Here is a 16813-nt window from a genome sequence, read left to right on the forward strand (position 1 = left end):
TCTCATTAGCAAATGAGGAAAAAAGCTGCTAACCAACTTTAATTTACCAACTTAAATTTGCTTATACTTCAAATTGTCAGGGGACTAATGAAAGTAGCTTCATTTATGTAGATAGTATCATGAGGTTTCTCAAGAATAACTAATCCACCCTTTGAGAACTATATCCCCATTGCCACCTATTATCATCCTCAATGATGAATAATGATAACAGTAACTACCAGTAATCAAATTTACGTGGGTGCGTGGTGACCAGAAAGGAAGAGAAGCAGGATTTAGCCCCCTCCTTGCCTTTTGTGCTTCCACATTGACCTTGGCTTGGCTCCATACACTCTTTTTTTTAAAGTATATATTTTTGATTATGTTATTACAGTTGCCCCAATTTTTCCCCCTTTGCCCTGCTCTGCCCAGTACCTGCCTTCCCTCCAGCAATGCCCCCTACCTTAGTTCATGTCCATGGGTTGTACACATAAGTTCTTTGGCTTCATTTCCTATACTATTTTTAACATCTCCCTGTATATTTTGTACCTACCAATCATGCTTCTTAATCCCTGCACCTTTTCACCCATTCTCCCCCTACCCCTCACAGCTGATAACCCTCCATGTGATCTCCATTTCTGTGATTCTATTCCTGTCCTAGTTGTTTGCTTAGTTTATTTATTTATTTTTTTAGGTTCAGTTGTTGATAGTTGTGAGTTTGTTGTCATTTAACTGTTCATACTTTTTTGATCATCTTCTTTTTCTTAGATAAGCCCCTTCAATGTTTCATATAATAAGGGCTTGGTGATGATGAACTCCTTTAACTTGACCTTATCTGGGAAGCACTTTATCTGTCCTTCCATTCTAAGTAATAGCTTTGCTGGATAGAGTAATCTTGGATGTAGGTCCTTGCTTTTCATCACTTTGAATCTTCTTGCCAGTTCCTTCTTACCTACAAAGGTTTTTTGGGGGGTTTTTATGTTTTTTTTTTTGAGAAATCAGTTGATAGTCTTATAGGAACTCCTTTGTAGGTAACTCTCTGCTTTTCTCTTGCTGCTTTTAGGATTCTCTCCTTATCTTGAATCTTTGGCATTTTAATTATGATATGTCTTGGTGTGGTCCTCTTTGGGTCCAACTTGTTTGGGGCTCTCTGTGCTTCCTGGACTTATATGTCTATTTCCCTCACCAAATTAGGGAAGGTTTCTTTCATTACTTTTTCAAATAGATTTCCAATTTCTTGCTCTTCCTCTTCTCTTTCTGGCATTCCTGTGATTCAGATGTTGGTCCAGTTGGAAATACCCCAGTCTTCTTATACTCTCCTCATTTTTAAAATTCTCGTTTCTTCTTTCTGTTCTGGTTGTATGTTTATTTCTTCCTTATGTTCCAAATCATTGATTTGAATCCCAGTTTCCTTCCCTTCATGATTGGTTCCCTGTAGATTTTTCTTTATATCACTTAGTGTTACCTTCATTTCTTCCCTTATGTTTTTGCCGTACTCAGTGAGTTCTCGAGCATCTTGATCACCAGTGTTTTGAACTCTGTATGTGAGAGGTTGGCCATTTCCATTTCATTCAGTTCTTTTTCTGGGTTTTTGTTCTGTTCTTTCATTTGGGCCTTATTTCTTTGTCTCCTCAATTTTGCAGACTCCCTGTGTTTGTTTCTGTGTGTTAGGTAGAACTGCTTTAACTCCCTGTCTTAGTGCACCCAGTAAGTTGTATGGGATGGAGACTTAGGTATTCACTAGGGTGGGGCAACCTGCTTTACTGCTTTGTGGCTCTGTAGGGGTTGAGGGCTCAGAGAGGGGACAGTGATACTGCCTGGATTCTGGAGGTTTGCCCAGCACTGACCCCATTTCCAGTCACTTCACCTACTTCCTGTATGTGACTGGCATCCTTCTAGCTGTTGCCCTGGTGGTGAATCCCAGAGTGGGTGGGCTTGCAAACGTTCTTAGTCCATGCGGGCCCTTTAAGTGGACTTTCCTGAGAAACCAGCAGTTTCTTCTGCTGCCCCACCCCCCACTGGTTTTACAGCCAGAAGTTATGAGCCTTTATCTTCCCGGTGTTGTGCTGTCTGGCGTGGGGCTGGAATCACTCATTCCCAAGGTATCCCTCCTGATTTTCATCCACCATGTGTGCATATAGGACTACCATTCCACTGCCACCGCTGCTGCCTCTCCATGCCACACTGCGTCCATTCTGTCCAGACTCCACCCCTTCTACCTGTCTGAATGAATATGGCTTCTTTAAATCCTTGGTTGGTGGACTTCCATACAGTTCAATTTTCTCACAGTTCTGGGTGTTTTTTCTGTTGAGGTTAGTTGCAATTCTTTATGTGGTTGCGAAAGGAGGCAGAGCATGTCTGTCTATACCCCCATCTTGACCAGAAGTCCTTATACTCTTATATCTGTTCCTGCTGACATGGGCAAGGCTCATATTCAGGCTTCTAATAACTCTTGTTCATATTCCTTTAATCCAGTGCTTGTCACACACACAGAGTTCCTATGTGACTCTAAAGTTTCAAAAGCTGTAGACAGGGACCATTCAACCATAATACTGAATAATGATTGCCTTTACCCTGTTTGCAGAGGGGGAAAAAAGGTAGTGGATAGTATTTTCTTAATTCAAATTGTTCTCCAGTAATTTTTTACAAGTCTTTGGCTCCAGACACCACATTTCTTTTAAAGGTTCCCAGTGGATGACAGAAAAAAAAAAAAAAAGAAATTTCAAATTCATGTCAATAGGAAACCAAAACCAAGCATTTGTTTTTAGTTCAACAGTTTGGTGGGTGTTTTATTTTGAGTTAAGATGTGCGAGCTGTTGGTTGTGAGGTTATATGGATACATATAACTTCACATATGTGTTGTGAGGTGTCCATATATGTGGTATCTGTGTATGTGTCCATATATGTGTTGTAAGGTGTCCAAATAATAAAAAGTGGATTTACTTTTGTTAGTAAAATATATAAAAATAGTGTATAGATGAACTAAAAATATGTTGATTTGTGTTTTTAAAAATATTTTACAAGAATATAGAATTCTGCAAATAAGATCATGTGGTCTGGATCTCTAGCTCCTGAACAAATCTGAGATGCCTTATCTTACACTAATAAGCACTGTTATTCCTCTAAAGAACATGGATAGAGAAGACTAGTAGATAAAGGCTAAGTCTGAAGTACATGCACCCTATGTGTAAAGTAACTATGCAGTTATTTATGAACCATTGCTAAAGTCGATAGGAATGTCTTGAGGATGCAAACTACCGTTTGGCACTTGCTATCATATGTGTAGATTTAACACCTTGGCATTGTGTTGTAATAGAATTTTTGATTGGGAAGTCTGGTGAAGGTATTTGGCCAAACTATCTGAAACTTAAACCTCCCAATAAGTGGTCTTTTATTCTCTCTGTGAACACCTACCTCCAGTAGGACCTTAACGTGACTCTGACTTCAAGGTAAAATAATAGCATCTATGTTTGAGGTAGTGTTAGTTACATGTGGGTCTGTGTGAAGGAAATGAATGAACCCAGTACATTTTAAAACTAGCAAGACACTTTACAATAGGAGTATATGCTACATTTATGTGGGTACAGTTATGAAACTATATTCCTGTATATACAAACGTTTTGATTCTTAGATAGTGGCAGATGCCATGGTTTAAACTGTAACCCTCAACTGCATATTACTCAGTGTGGAAACTCCCACCCACGGCCTGAGAGGGAAGGAAAATTCTATTTATATATACAGCCTTCATTCACACAAGACATTTTATTTATATTACTGATTTAATAAAGTCCCCTAGTGAGCAAATGTTCTCCATATGTGGAGACGAGGACTAGAATGCATAAAGCCAGTTCTTTGTGGGTTTTTTCAGCTTTAAAAAAATTATGTACATGTAATGTTTTGCCTGCTTTTTAAAAATTGCTGAATGCGGTATTTTGTCACTTTAAACTTTTTCTTAGTCAAGGTAAAAGATCACAATATAAAACTCAGTTTTCAGAATCCTATCTGATCCTTTATCTACTCTTACAAGGCTTCAATTTCTCAAGTAACATTCTGGTGTTTTCCCCACAGAGGGAAGGTCAAACAGAACATTGACACAGGTCCAGAAGCTGGGGGGGAGAGTGATTTGAGAGCAGAGTAGAGAGAAAGATCAGGACAAAGCTGGGTCAGGAGTGGAGAAGTGGTTAGGCAGTTACCATGGAAGGAGTTAGGAAGACATTGGGCAGGAATTACAGCAGAGAAACAGAGCGTACAGTGAAGGCATCTTCATAATAAATGGATGCGAGACCAAATCCTTGCTTTCCATTTCCTCTCTTGGGAAAATGGGGAAATTCCCATGTTCCAGAGCTGTGTTGAAAGAACCTGTGTGAAGGCTATTGCATCCCATAAGTAGTGTTTTTGCCTTTCCCTTTCAGCTCTTGTTTACCCTATCTTTCCTGAGCTAGAGACAGCCGCGATGACGATGCTCTCTCAGTGTTGGAAGTCTACACATTCCATACTCATCCTCCCTTCCTTAGCCTTTTTATGATGCAGAATTTCAAACACCTACAGAAAAAAATAGACATCATATATAACACACCTCCAGGTACACATTACCCAGCTTCAAAAATTCTAAGTCACTGCCCATCATTTTTTTATCTCCATCCACTCCCTACCTTCTGTATTATTCTGAAGCAAATCCAGATATTATGTCATTTTATCAATAAATGTTCTAGCATGTTCCAATAAAGATCCTCTTTTTTAAAAAATAGGCAATGCCATAATACACCTAAAATGTTTAACAGTTATTCCTTAATATTATTAAATATCCAGTGTGCTTGTTTCCAATGTCTTACACTTTTTTACAGTTTACTTGAATTGGCATATAAATTACATCCACAAATTACAAAGTTTGTCTTTTAAATCTGTTAATCTGTTAGCTAACATGCTCTTCTGTTTTATGCAATTCATGTAAGTTAGAGGATTCATCAGACTCAGGTTGATTTTGTTGTTGCTGTTGTTTCTAGTATTATTACCTATGCCAGGGAAGTTGTATCAACCACATTAATAAACACCAGCGGTATTGCTGTTGATGGTGTAATTTTTCCAAATTGATGAACAACTCTTGGAAAGGTCTAAACAAACCAATATGTAATCTTCTTTCAATGTAAACAGTAAACAGTTACTTCCTGAAAAATTGGTATATAAGTGGTTTGCAAAAATATATTGTATATATAGATAATATGGAGTTAGACTTTAAAAAAATTCTTTATTGTATTGTTTTTCCATCACCATTTAGTTCCATTATACCCTCTCCCCCCGAGCAATCCATGTCCATATCCTTTGTCCTTTTTGCTCAATCCCTCCATCCTTTAAACTCCCCTGCCCCACTGCAGCTGTCATCCTGTTCTCCATCTATGAGTCTGTCCCTGTTTTCCTTGTTCATATAGTTTGTTCATTAGATTCCACATATGAATGAAATCATATGGTATTTGCCTTTCTTTCACTAGCTTATTTCACTTTGCATAATGTTCTCCACATCTATCCATACTGTTGCAAAAGGTAAAATTTTCTTCTATTTTACGGCCAAGTAGTATCCCATTGTATAAATGTCTCATAGATGTTTTATCCACTCATCTACTGATGGACACTTGGGCTGCTTCCATATCCTGACGACTGTAAATAATGCTGCAGTGAACAGACGGGTGCGTATGTTATTTCAGATTAGTGTTTTGGGTTTGTTTGGATATATTCCCAGAAGTGGGATCGCTGGGTCTAAATGCAGATCCATTTTTAATTTTTTGAGGTATCTCCATAATGCTTTCCAGAGTGGCCGCACCAATCTGCATTCCCACCAACAGTGCAAAAGGGTCCCTATTTCTCTATATCCTCACCAGCACTTGTTGTTTGTTGATTTATTGATGTTAGCCAATCTGACAGATGTGAAATGATACCTCATTGTGGTTTTAATTGACATTTCTCTGATGGTTAGTGATGTTGAGCATCTTCTCATATGTCTATTGGACATCTGTATGTCCTTTTTGGAGAAGTGTCTGTACAGGTCCTTTGCCCAGTTTTTAACTGGGTTGTTTGTTTATTGGTGTTGAATTTTGTAAGTTTGTTATACATTTTGCATATGAACCTCTTATCAGATGTATCAGCAAATATGTTCTCCAATTCTGTGGGTTGTATTTTTATTTTGTTGATGATGTCCTTTGCTGTGCATAAACTTTTTAGTTTGATGTAGTCATGTTTGTTTACTTTTTTCTTTTGTTTCCCTTGCCTGGAAGATGTATCCGATAAAATATTGTTATGAGCAATGTCCAAGATTTTGCTGCCTATGTTTTCTCTTAGGATTTTTATAGTTTCATCCATTTAAGTCTTTGATCCATTTAGAATTTATTCTTGTGTGTGGGGTAAGAAGGTGGTCTAGTTTCATTTTTCTGCATGTATCTGTCCAATTTTCCCCAAACCTTTTATTAAATAAATATCTTTAGCCAATTGTATGTGCTTGCTTCCTCTGTTGAATACCAATTGACTGTAAAGGTGTGGGTTTATTTCTGGGCTCTCTATTCTGTTCCATTGGTCTATGTCTGTTTTCATGCCTGTACCATGCTATTTTGATTACTATGGTCTTATAACATAGTTTGATATTAGGTAGCATGATTCCTCCAATTTTGTTCTTTCTCAGGATCGCTGTTGCTATGCAGGACCTTTTGTGGTTCCATGTAAATTTTTGAAATATTTGATCTAGCTTTATGAAATACAAAATTGGAATCTTGATAACAATTGAGTTAAATCTGTAGATTGCTTGAGGTAGTATGGACATTTTAGTGATGTTTATTCTTCCTATCCATGAATACACTATGTGCTTCTACTTATTTGTATCTTCTTCAATTTCTTTGTTCAGTGTCTTATAATTTTCTGAATACAGGCCTTTTATATCCTTGGTTAGGTTTATGCTTAGGTGTTTTATTCATTTTGAAGCAATTGTGAATGGGATTGTTGTCTTAATTTTCCTTTCTGTTAGTTAGTTATTGGCATATAAAAATGCAACTGATTTCTGGATATTACTTTTGTGTCCTATACTTTGCTGAATTCATTTATCGGTTCTAGTAGTTTCTTGGTGGAATCTTTGGGGTTCCCTAAGTACAGTATCATGTCACCTTCAAATAATGACAGTTTTACTTCTTCCTTTCCAATTTGGATACTTTTTATTTCTTCTTCTTGCCTGATTGTTCTGGCTAGGAATTCCCGTACTATGTTGAATTAAGAGAGGTGAAAGCAGACATCCCTGTGTTGTTCCCAAATCTTAAGGGGAACGCTTGTAGTTTTTGCCCATTGAGTATGATGCTGGCAGTAGGTTTGTCATATATAGCCTTTATTCTGTTTAGGTATGTTCCTTCTATTCCCACCTTGCTGAGAGGTTTTTTTTTTTATCATACATGGTGTTGTATTTTATGAAAAGCTTTTTCTACATCTATTGATATGACCACGTGGTTTTTATCTTTCATTTTGTAGATGACATGAATCACATTTATTGATTTGCAAATGTTGTACCAATCTTGCACTCTGTGAATAAATCCCATTTGATCATGGTGTGTGATCTTTTTGATGCATTGCTGTATTCGGTTTGCTAATATTTTGTTGAGGATTTTAGCATCTATGTTCATCAGGGATGTTGGCCTATAATTGTCTTTCGTTGTAGTGTCTTTATCTGGTTTTTGGAATTAGGATAATGATAGGCTTGTAAAAGGAGTTTGGGATCCTACCTTCTTGAATTTGATGAAATAGTGTGAGATGGAAAGGTGTTAGATCTTTTTGAAATGTTTGGTAAAATTCATCTGTGAAGCCATGCATTCCAGGGCCTTTGTTTGTTGGGAGTTTTTTGACTACAGCTTCGATTTCACTCGGTGTAATCTGTCTATTCAGATTCTCTTGTTCATCCTATTTTTGGAAGATTGTATATTTCTAGGAATTTATCCATTTCATCCAGGTTGTCCAGTTTCTTGGCATATAGTAGTTCATAATATTTTCTTAAACCCTTTGTATTTCTTTGGTGTCAGTTGTTACTTCTCCCCTTTCATTTCTGATTTTATTTATTTGGGTCCTTATTCTTTTTCTTTCTTGATGAGTTTGGTTAAAGGTCAATCTTGTTTATCTTGTCAATGAACTAGCTCTGGGATTCACTGATCTTTTATATCATTTTTTAGACTCTTTTTTTTTTAAATTTCTGTTCTGATCTTTATTATTTCCTTCCTTCTACTTACTTTGGGCTTTGTGTGTTGTTCTTTTTCAAGTTCCTTTCAGTGTAAAGTTAGTGTTTATTTGAGCTTTTTCTTGTTTGTTTGTTTGTTTGTTTGAGGTAGGCCTATAACACTATGAATTTCCCTCTTAGGATTGCTTTCCCAGTGTTTGACAGATTGGATTTTTGTGTCCTCATTTTCATTTGTTTCAAGCTATCTTTTGATGCCTTGATTTGCCTTGATGTTGTTTTTGACCCATCCATTGTTTAATAACATGTTATTTAGATTCCATGACTTTGCATGTTTTTCAGTGTTCATCTTGTTATTGATTTCTAGTTTATAAGCGTTGGGGTCAGTGAAGATGCTTGGTATGATTTCAAGCTTCTTAAATTCATTGAGACTTGTTTTGTGTCCTAACTTGTGGTCTAACCTAGGAAACATTCCACATACACTTGAAAAGTATGTATTTTGCTGCTTTAGGGGGAAATGCTCTGAAAATATCTATTAAGTCCATTTGCTCTACTGTGTCGTTTAAAGCCACTCCCTCCTTGTTGATTTTCTGCCTGGAAGATCTATCTACTTAAGTCAATGGGGTGTTAAAATCCCCAACTATGACTATATCTGTGCCAATCTCTCCCTTTATGTCCGTCAAGATTTGCTTCCCATATTTAGGAGCTCCTTTGTTAGGTATGTAAATGTTTATTAGGGTTGTATCCTCTTGTTGGATGGTTCCCTTTATCATTATGTAGTGCCCTTCTTTGTGTATTACTATAGCCTTGGGTTTAAAGTCTATTTTGTTGGATATAAGTACTGCTACCCCAGCATTTTTTTCTTTTCCCTTTGCATGAAATACTTTTCTATCTCTTTGCTTTTAATTTGTGTGTATCTTTTGATCTGTGATGGGCCTCTTGGAGGCAGCATGTCTGTGGTCTTGTTTTCTTATTCATTTAGCTACCCTGTGTCCTTCGGTTTGAGCATTTAAGCCATTTACATTTAAGGTGATTATTGATAGGTAAGTATTTAGTGCCATTTAATTGTTAGATTTTTTCTTTCTTTCTTCCTCCCCCTTGTCCTCCTCCTTCTTCTTCCAAGCCCTTTAACAGTGGTCCCCAAACTTTTTGGTGCCAGGGACCAGTTTCATGGAACACAATTTTTCATGGACCGGAGTGGGGAGGGGGAGACAGGAGATGGAGCTCAGGATGGCAAAGGGGGTGTGAGACAAGAGGAGGAGCTCAGGCAGCAATGCCAGTCGGGCCCACTGACTGGGAGGAGGGACATTTGGGACCCTTGCCCTTTAACATTTGTTGCATTACTGGTTCAGTGTTAACAAACTCCTTTAGCTTGTTCTTGTCTGTGAAGATCCTTATTTCTCCTTTGATTTTAAATGATAGTCTTGCTGGGTAAAGTAGCCTTGGTTGTAGGTCCTTACTTTTCATCATCTTGAATATTTCATACCACTCCCTTCTGGCCTGAAATGTTTCTGTTGAGAAACCCCATGATGGTCTAATTGGTACTCTCTTGTATGTAACTACCTGCTTTTCTCTTGCAGCTCTTAGTATTCTTTCCTTGTCATTAAGTCTTGTCATTTTAATTACAATGTATCTCAGTGTAGGCCTCTTTGGATCCAACTTGTTTGAAACTCTCTGAGTTTCCTGGACTTGTGTGTCTTTTTCCTTCACCAGATTAAGGGAGTTTTCTGTCATTATTTCTTCAAATAGGTTCTTGATCCCTTGTTTGCTCTCTTCTTCCTCTGGTATCCCTATGATGCAGCAGATGTTGTTATGCTTCATGTTGTCCAAAATGTTTCTTAAGTTTTCCTGGCAGCTGTTCATTCAGTTATCTCCCGAGAGCCACCAGTCCTAGACTCTCCTCAAGTGTTTCTATCTAGTTCCCTCTGCCCTCCCTCTGCTGGAGCCCAGGGCAAGTGACTGTAAATGAAAATTTGTGCATTGGTCCTTTAAGAGTCTCTCTGAGTCTCAGCCTTCTCTCCCTGGCAGACAGAGACCCTGCTGCTTTTCACATCTGGATGTTATCTGGGTTCCTTGCCTGGCTCTGCTTCTGTAGGCTGGGTTGGGGTTTAGACCCCACACTTCTCAGCGGAAACCCCTAGCTGCTGTAATATCCCTCTGGAACTTCAGCTGCCACCCATGGGAGCCCAGCCAGCCTCTCATGCCTCCTTCACACTCCCTACCAGTCTTGTTGTGGCAAAGTGGTTTCTCCTCTGTCCATGGTTGTAAGGCTTCTCTCCAGCTAGTTTTCAGTTGGTTATTCAGGATGATTTTTCTATAATTTAGAAAAATCTAAATTTAATTGTCATTCCAAATTGGTCCTGGAAGGGGTAAGCTTTCACTTACTCCTTCTCCATCTTGTATCTTGGAGTTAGGCTTTAAGCTCAGAAAATTATAAACTATTTTTCATCTGTATGAATCTCTGGCAAATCAAGTGATACGTGAGAAAATTCTTTGCCAAGTAAGATTATCTGCCACATTGCAGAAATCTAGCATCTCTGACTCCTGTCCACTAAATGCCAATAGCACCCCACCAAATCTTTATGACTACTCTTAATGTCCCCGCATATTGACAAAATGCACCCTATGGTTCACTTCATCCCCTGTTGAAAAACACTGGCTTAGCTTAAGTAACAGGAAAAGAGGAAATTGGTTTTAGTTGCATACATGCTATAATTTTGGGAAAGAAAATAAGGAAAATATCCTGTATGGGGAATGACTATTGAAACATTCATGAATTTAAAGCTTTCCAAAGTTTTTCTCAGTTGACAGAATTTTGTTTCTCCAAAGTATGTTGGAAACTGTGAATAGGCTCTCTGATAAAATACATGTGGTCATAATGAGTTCATGCTAATATATGCAGTTCAAGTACAGAAATTTTAACAGCTAGGAAACCATCCAGACAGGTAGAGTTTAGGGAAACTGGGATAGTGGCAAGAAAAAATAAATCTTTTTAAATTCTTTTCTAAGCATAAATATAAATTTATAAATCTCATAATTTTATTTTTGCTTTTCTTTCTTTTTATTCTTTTTAATTATAGTTTACTATAAATCTCTTTCTGCTATAGTTACATAATTGGGCCTTAACAGTGATAAGAAATTATACTTTATCTCTGAGGAGAAAATGTAGCCAAATGTTTACTCTCCTATAGCTACATGCCTCATTATGTGATATATTTCTTGTCTTCAGATTTCTTAAAACAGTTAATTTGTTCATTGTCCTTTGTTTAAACAGTTTAAATACTGTTTATAATTCTAAGGTGGAAGTCATTTTCTAATCTAAATTGGAAGATGTTTTATCATTATTCCTTGAAGCAGGAATTGTTTATTCATAGTAACTTGCTGGTTCCTGATACATAGTAGATGTTTATTTAAATATTTTTTGAATTAACTTACTCATCCAATAATCATTATTATTAATATATTGTATCATTGTGTACAGTGATGAACTTTCATATGTGTTAATTTTATTTCTCATGCCCTCATTATGAAATATTAAGTGTGGATCTTTTACTCAAAGTAGAATCTGAATTAAGTGATTTCTTTTAAGTCATACTGCTGGCATAACTAGGAGAAGAATTTAGGTCTCCTAGCTTTAATTTTATTATTTCTACGAGTAGGTTTGTTTTTTCTTTAGAAGTAGGTTTTCTGTTTCTGCTGCTTAGCTGTTTCCAAGTGTTCAAAGAATAGTTGTCAAAGCAAAACAAAAAACAATACAAAAATTGTCTAAAACCAACATTTAAAAACAGTGATCAACTCTCTAATATTTATTACATATTAGCCTTGACCCTCAGAAATCCAAAATAGGACGTCAGAAGTTTTGGTGACAAAGTTTGTCTGGTGGGCGATCTGGCTCTGTAAAAGCAAATCGCTTTACTTCATGTGTGCAAACTGCAAAACAGGTGCAGCAACAACCTAGTGATTGTTCTGAGACTGGAACTGTGTAGCTATGGAGACACTGCCTCACAGTGTTCTAACAGGCAGCCTTGGCCAGGTACGAACATTTCGTTGTGAAGACAGGCTATGCTGGGTTACCACCCCCCCTCTCGAGCTGCTTCCAGGGAATGCTCCACACCTTCACCTTAATTTGTGTAACAACAGCCTTAGCCATTATCAGTGTTGGCTATGTCAGAACTTACCTATTCGCATTAGAATGCTGGTCCTGGCACCGGCTTGGTAAATAAATCATTAAACCTGGAAAGTGCTTTGAGGTAGTTAGATTAATAGGTGAGGTCACTTGAAAAAGAAAATCTGGTTTGGACCTCAGCTGTATGCCTTGCCTAACGTCATGATCTGTCTTCCCAGGAAAGAAAATAGACTTTTCTTCTAGCCGAGATGAAGGACATACAAGCCCCTCAGGATACGTCCGCAGCCCTGCACAGTAAAGTCCCTGAGCAGGAAGAGAAGACACAGAAAAGAACCCGGTAAGAACGGCACAAAAATGAGAGGAGAGATGGGCCTGAGTTTTAAAGGATAATGATGGAGTATTTGACCTCTTGTTTCAAAACATCTAGTAAAGTAGAACTAGAATTGATTGCACACGTTTTCTAAAATTAACTGTAACGTACAGCTATTTCCCAACCTCTGCTTTATAAGGTTAAGTCCTTGAGTAATATACAAATGCAACTAGAAAGATCTCCCTCATCAGACCTGGTTGAGGATCCGAAGCTCATATCTAACATGTTAAGGCAACTGGCAGATAATATTCTTAGAACCACTTTACTAACCTGCGGACAAAGAATTGCTAAAGAATTTTGGTTTAGGAAATGTCTGTGAGGATGAAAGAAAAAATTACAATTCACTACTTTTTACTACCAATGTAAATCTTTTTCTGTCAACTAAAGCATTAGCATTGGTTTTCCAAAATAATCACCTATTATGTTGAATATATGCGATTTAAAATTAATGTTACTTTGGACCTAGATGTCCTGTGTTTATTGTTCAGTTCAAGTCCATTTTTAAAATATGTTGCTAGTATTACCAATGCAACATCTCCCAAAATAACATTGAAATGCTGGAATTGAACTTTTATAACTGTCTCTGGTTTTATGCTAATCAACTACAGAGGGAGCAAAATACCAGGAAGGGGCTCGGAAAACTCCATATGCTAAGCATTAGAGAAAGCTAACTAAGCACTAGGACAAGCCTCTCATCTTCCAGAAGGAGCCTAATAGGTCTGCGAGTGCGGGGTTTTCAGATGATGGGCTGTGTCGTGCGCGTCTCTGCCAGAAATACTCCTGCTCTTCCAAAGGTGTGCGCAGCATTAGAGGTTTCTTATTCAAGTACGACAGTGGAAACACCCTGTGGTCTGAGGCCAGACTTCTTTGATTACAACATTTCCCAGGCTTATTGGGAATCTTTTGTGGAATTAAATTTATTGGGGAGTGCTATTGTTTTACTGGAGGAAGAAAAAAAAATTAGAGCTTATAAAATGAATGTGCTGAAAGATACAGCCAGTTTGTCTGTAATGAAACCCAGATGTAAGGAACTTTAAAGAGAAAAGTACTTTTCCTGCTGACTGTAGCCCGTGTCAGGGAGAAATCGCGTCAGATGAGCCTGCGTCGGGTTGGACAGAGGTGAAATATTTGTAATTTAACGATCGAGTTCTATAGTCTCCGTCCCACTGCCACCACCAGCGTACTCGGGGTACGGGTGTGAGCTTTTCAGAAAAAAAAAATACGTGCTCGGAGTGTCAGCAGAACGGCACTGCTCAAGCTTCCAGTGATAATGCAGTTTTAAAGCCAATGCCATTCAGTTATAAAAAAGAATTTGCCTAAGATGCTTGTGTCTTCTGAAAGGAGCATTTAGAGAAGTCTGGTTTTGAGTAAGAACTTTCCAGAATAATATTTCTGACAAGGGAACTTAGAAATTATAAAACAAAAGGATTGTGAACACCTGTTGGTAAACAGAGAGATTGAGACTGATTAGGAAACTCCAGGCACCTGTTCCTTTATGGAAACATTTGAAAAAGAAAACCAAACAGAAAACTGGTTAAAATTACTTTATAGGAACTCTGAAAGACAAACAGGTCAAAGTAGAGACGATCCATATCCATGGAGGTAAAATACATCGTCCCTAATTACAGGGCATATGTGACCCCAGAAACGTGGTGCTGGAGGTGGCTGGTCCTTCATCCAGTGTTACAGAGATTTAAAAGATTTTGGACCCCAGAATTTCGTTCACAACTCAAGCATTAAATACATACACACACACGCACATGCATTGCCTTTAGTTTATTGAGAAGAGTCTCAGTGTGACTCATAAAATGGAGTTGTCACATGCCTTTTCGTGAGTCATGCCATGAGAATATTGTTCTACTTGTAAAATAATTGTATTGCAATTTAGGGACTCCTTAAAATGACTGTGTATTAGTTAACAAATGCTTTTATATTTATGAAAAAGAAAGGAGAATCTTTGTTCACAGTAGGGTTTGCTTATGAAAATAGTACCTGGAAATGAAATCTTTCATCTCCTGCTATTCTCTTCAACATTCACACACACTCACACTCACACACACAAGTACACACATGTGTACACATGTGCACTGTATTTACACTTATTAATTTGCAGTGTATTTGAAAGCAAACATTAACTCCAGGATCTTTATAAATTCAGAAAATTAATCCAGCAGCAGAAGTTAAAGGAAAAAGATACAGTTAACAGTATATTTTACATTAATAGAAAGCAGAAATATGATATAATGAGTGATAAATTTGGCATATATATGGTTTATAGAATCTCAGTTTTTATAAAAATGCATTAAAAAGTCTGAAAATGGTACAATTTTGGGTTGATTTTTATTTTCTTTCTACTTTTACACTTTTTTCAAAACCATCTACAATGAAAATTTATTGATTTTTAAATAGAAAGAAAGCATATCTTAACTTGATGCTAAAGTGTTCCACTTAGATTGCTAAAACTAGAAACGTAAGATGTTCTTGTGCTGTGACAGATGCATAATGACTTTGAAAGGTAGAACTCTGGGTAGTAATAATAGTTCATGCTTCTTGTGTTCATACTCTGTTCATTTCGACTTTCTTACTTTGTTCATTGTACTGGTTTTTGTACACAGAAGAGAAGATGCACTTGCTGACCTCTCAAGGCCACAGCAATCTTCAGTACATTTTCTTCCAGGTCTTACATATTCAGATACCACAACACTGTCATTGTCATGGTCATCATCCAATGAAATACCTCCCAGTCACAGTCTGTCTAGCTCTCAGATTAATGGAGTGACAACAGCACCGAAGTGGTCTAAATCTACCTCACTGAACCATTTCCAATCAGAAGGCAACTTAGGTAAGAAGAACATGTAATGATTTTTACGGAACATTTTTATTCTTTATTTTATTATTTTTTTAATTGTATTGAATTTACTGGGGTGACATTGGTTAATAAAACTGTATAGGTTTCAGGTGTACAACTCTATAACACATCATCTGTGTATTGTGTTGTGTGTTCACCACCCCAAGTCAAGTCTCCTCCCATCACCATTTAACCCCCTCTGTCCTCTCCTACCTCCCCTATCCCCTTTCCCTCTGGTAATCACTACCGTATTTTTAAATTATATAGTTTGATAAATTCTCTATGTGTCTAGAAGCTGGAATGATGTTTTATTATTTGTGTTCAATAATACTAATTTCCTAATGTCATAGTGTCAAGGGTAGCTTGACTATGCTCACTATTGATCCCAGCACTGGAGTCGCATCTGGTCACATAAATGTATGTGGCTGAGGATGTCATCCCCATGATTAAAGTATTCTGAGTTATCACAATGGTTCATGGGTTGACTGTTTAAATGTTTTAGAATTGCTCAATAATTTTAAAAACTTAACACATACTACTAACTGTCCTTCCTTTTCATACTACCAGAAAGATTAAGCCACGTCTTACGTACTTTGTGCCTGCAGGAGATTTAGGGCTTTGGTAAGGAAAAGACAGGTTGATAAGGAGAAAGAAGAAAAATAAAGTAGGTGAAATGGTGGAGGGAAAAGGGAGAAAGAATAAAGAATTTGTAGAAGAAAATAAAAACAGTACTATAGTAGGAAGAAGTAAAGTTGTAACAGTTAACAATGCACTCAGCAACACCCATGCGACAGGGTGTTTATTCCTCACCGCCGAGGGGGAGCTTGGAGGGTATGTTATCATAGTTTACTGGAAAGACCACTCACTGTCCTTGGAAACAGAGAACCGAGGTTCGAACTACCTTTTCACTCCCTACAGTGTGAGATGTTAGGTAAGGTATTTAGCATCCCTGAGTCCCATGTTCCACAACTGCAAAGTGGGGATTAAAATAACAATTTCACGGGCTATCCTAAGGATTAAATGAGATATTTATGAAAATCACCAAGCACATGGTATGTACTCAATAAAAATTTGTTGTGAATTTGAACATATCTCTAAACACTTTCTCATAGAATGGGCTAGATTGGGGCCTGTGTATCACTTACCAGTCAACTACAAGTTTCAAAACTGGTAGCACAAACACACTCCTGACCACCCGATGCCTCCGTTACCCTCCACCATTCTGTGGACATTCACAGCCTGGCTGCTGCTTATCTGTATTTGGCTTATATCTGGTATTTTCCTCTGCCTGTGACACAGTGC

The 16813-nt window shown here is 37.5% G+C and overlaps 1 protein-coding gene across 4 annotated transcripts in view; it reads left to right on the top strand.

Moving 5' to 3' along the window:
• The first annotated feature begins 12401 nt into the window (after positions 1-12401).
• The window catches only part of LMNTD1 (lamin tail domain containing 1), a 34641-nt gene continuing 30229 nt past the window's right edge, over positions 12402-16813 (top strand). For 3 of the 4 annotated variants that reach the window (XM_024575794.4, XM_045184263.2, XM_045184262.2), the window contains exons 1-2: positions 12467-12630; positions 15279-15505. In XM_024575794.4, the coding sequence (XP_024431562.3) occupies positions 12542-12630; positions 15279-15505 (316 nt within the window). In that variant the 5' untranslated portion in view covers positions 12467-12541. Of the gene's footprint in view, positions 12434-12466; positions 12631-15278; positions 15506-16813 lie in introns of those variants that run through there. The other variant, XM_045184261.3, reaches the window with a different exon arrangement.

Source organism: Desmodus rotundus, chromosome 3, assembly GCF_022682495.2.
Source record: "Desmodus rotundus isolate HL8 chromosome 3, HLdesRot8A.1, whole genome shotgun sequence".
Lineage (NCBI taxonomy): Eukaryota > Metazoa > Chordata > Mammalia > Chiroptera > Phyllostomidae > Desmodus > Desmodus rotundus.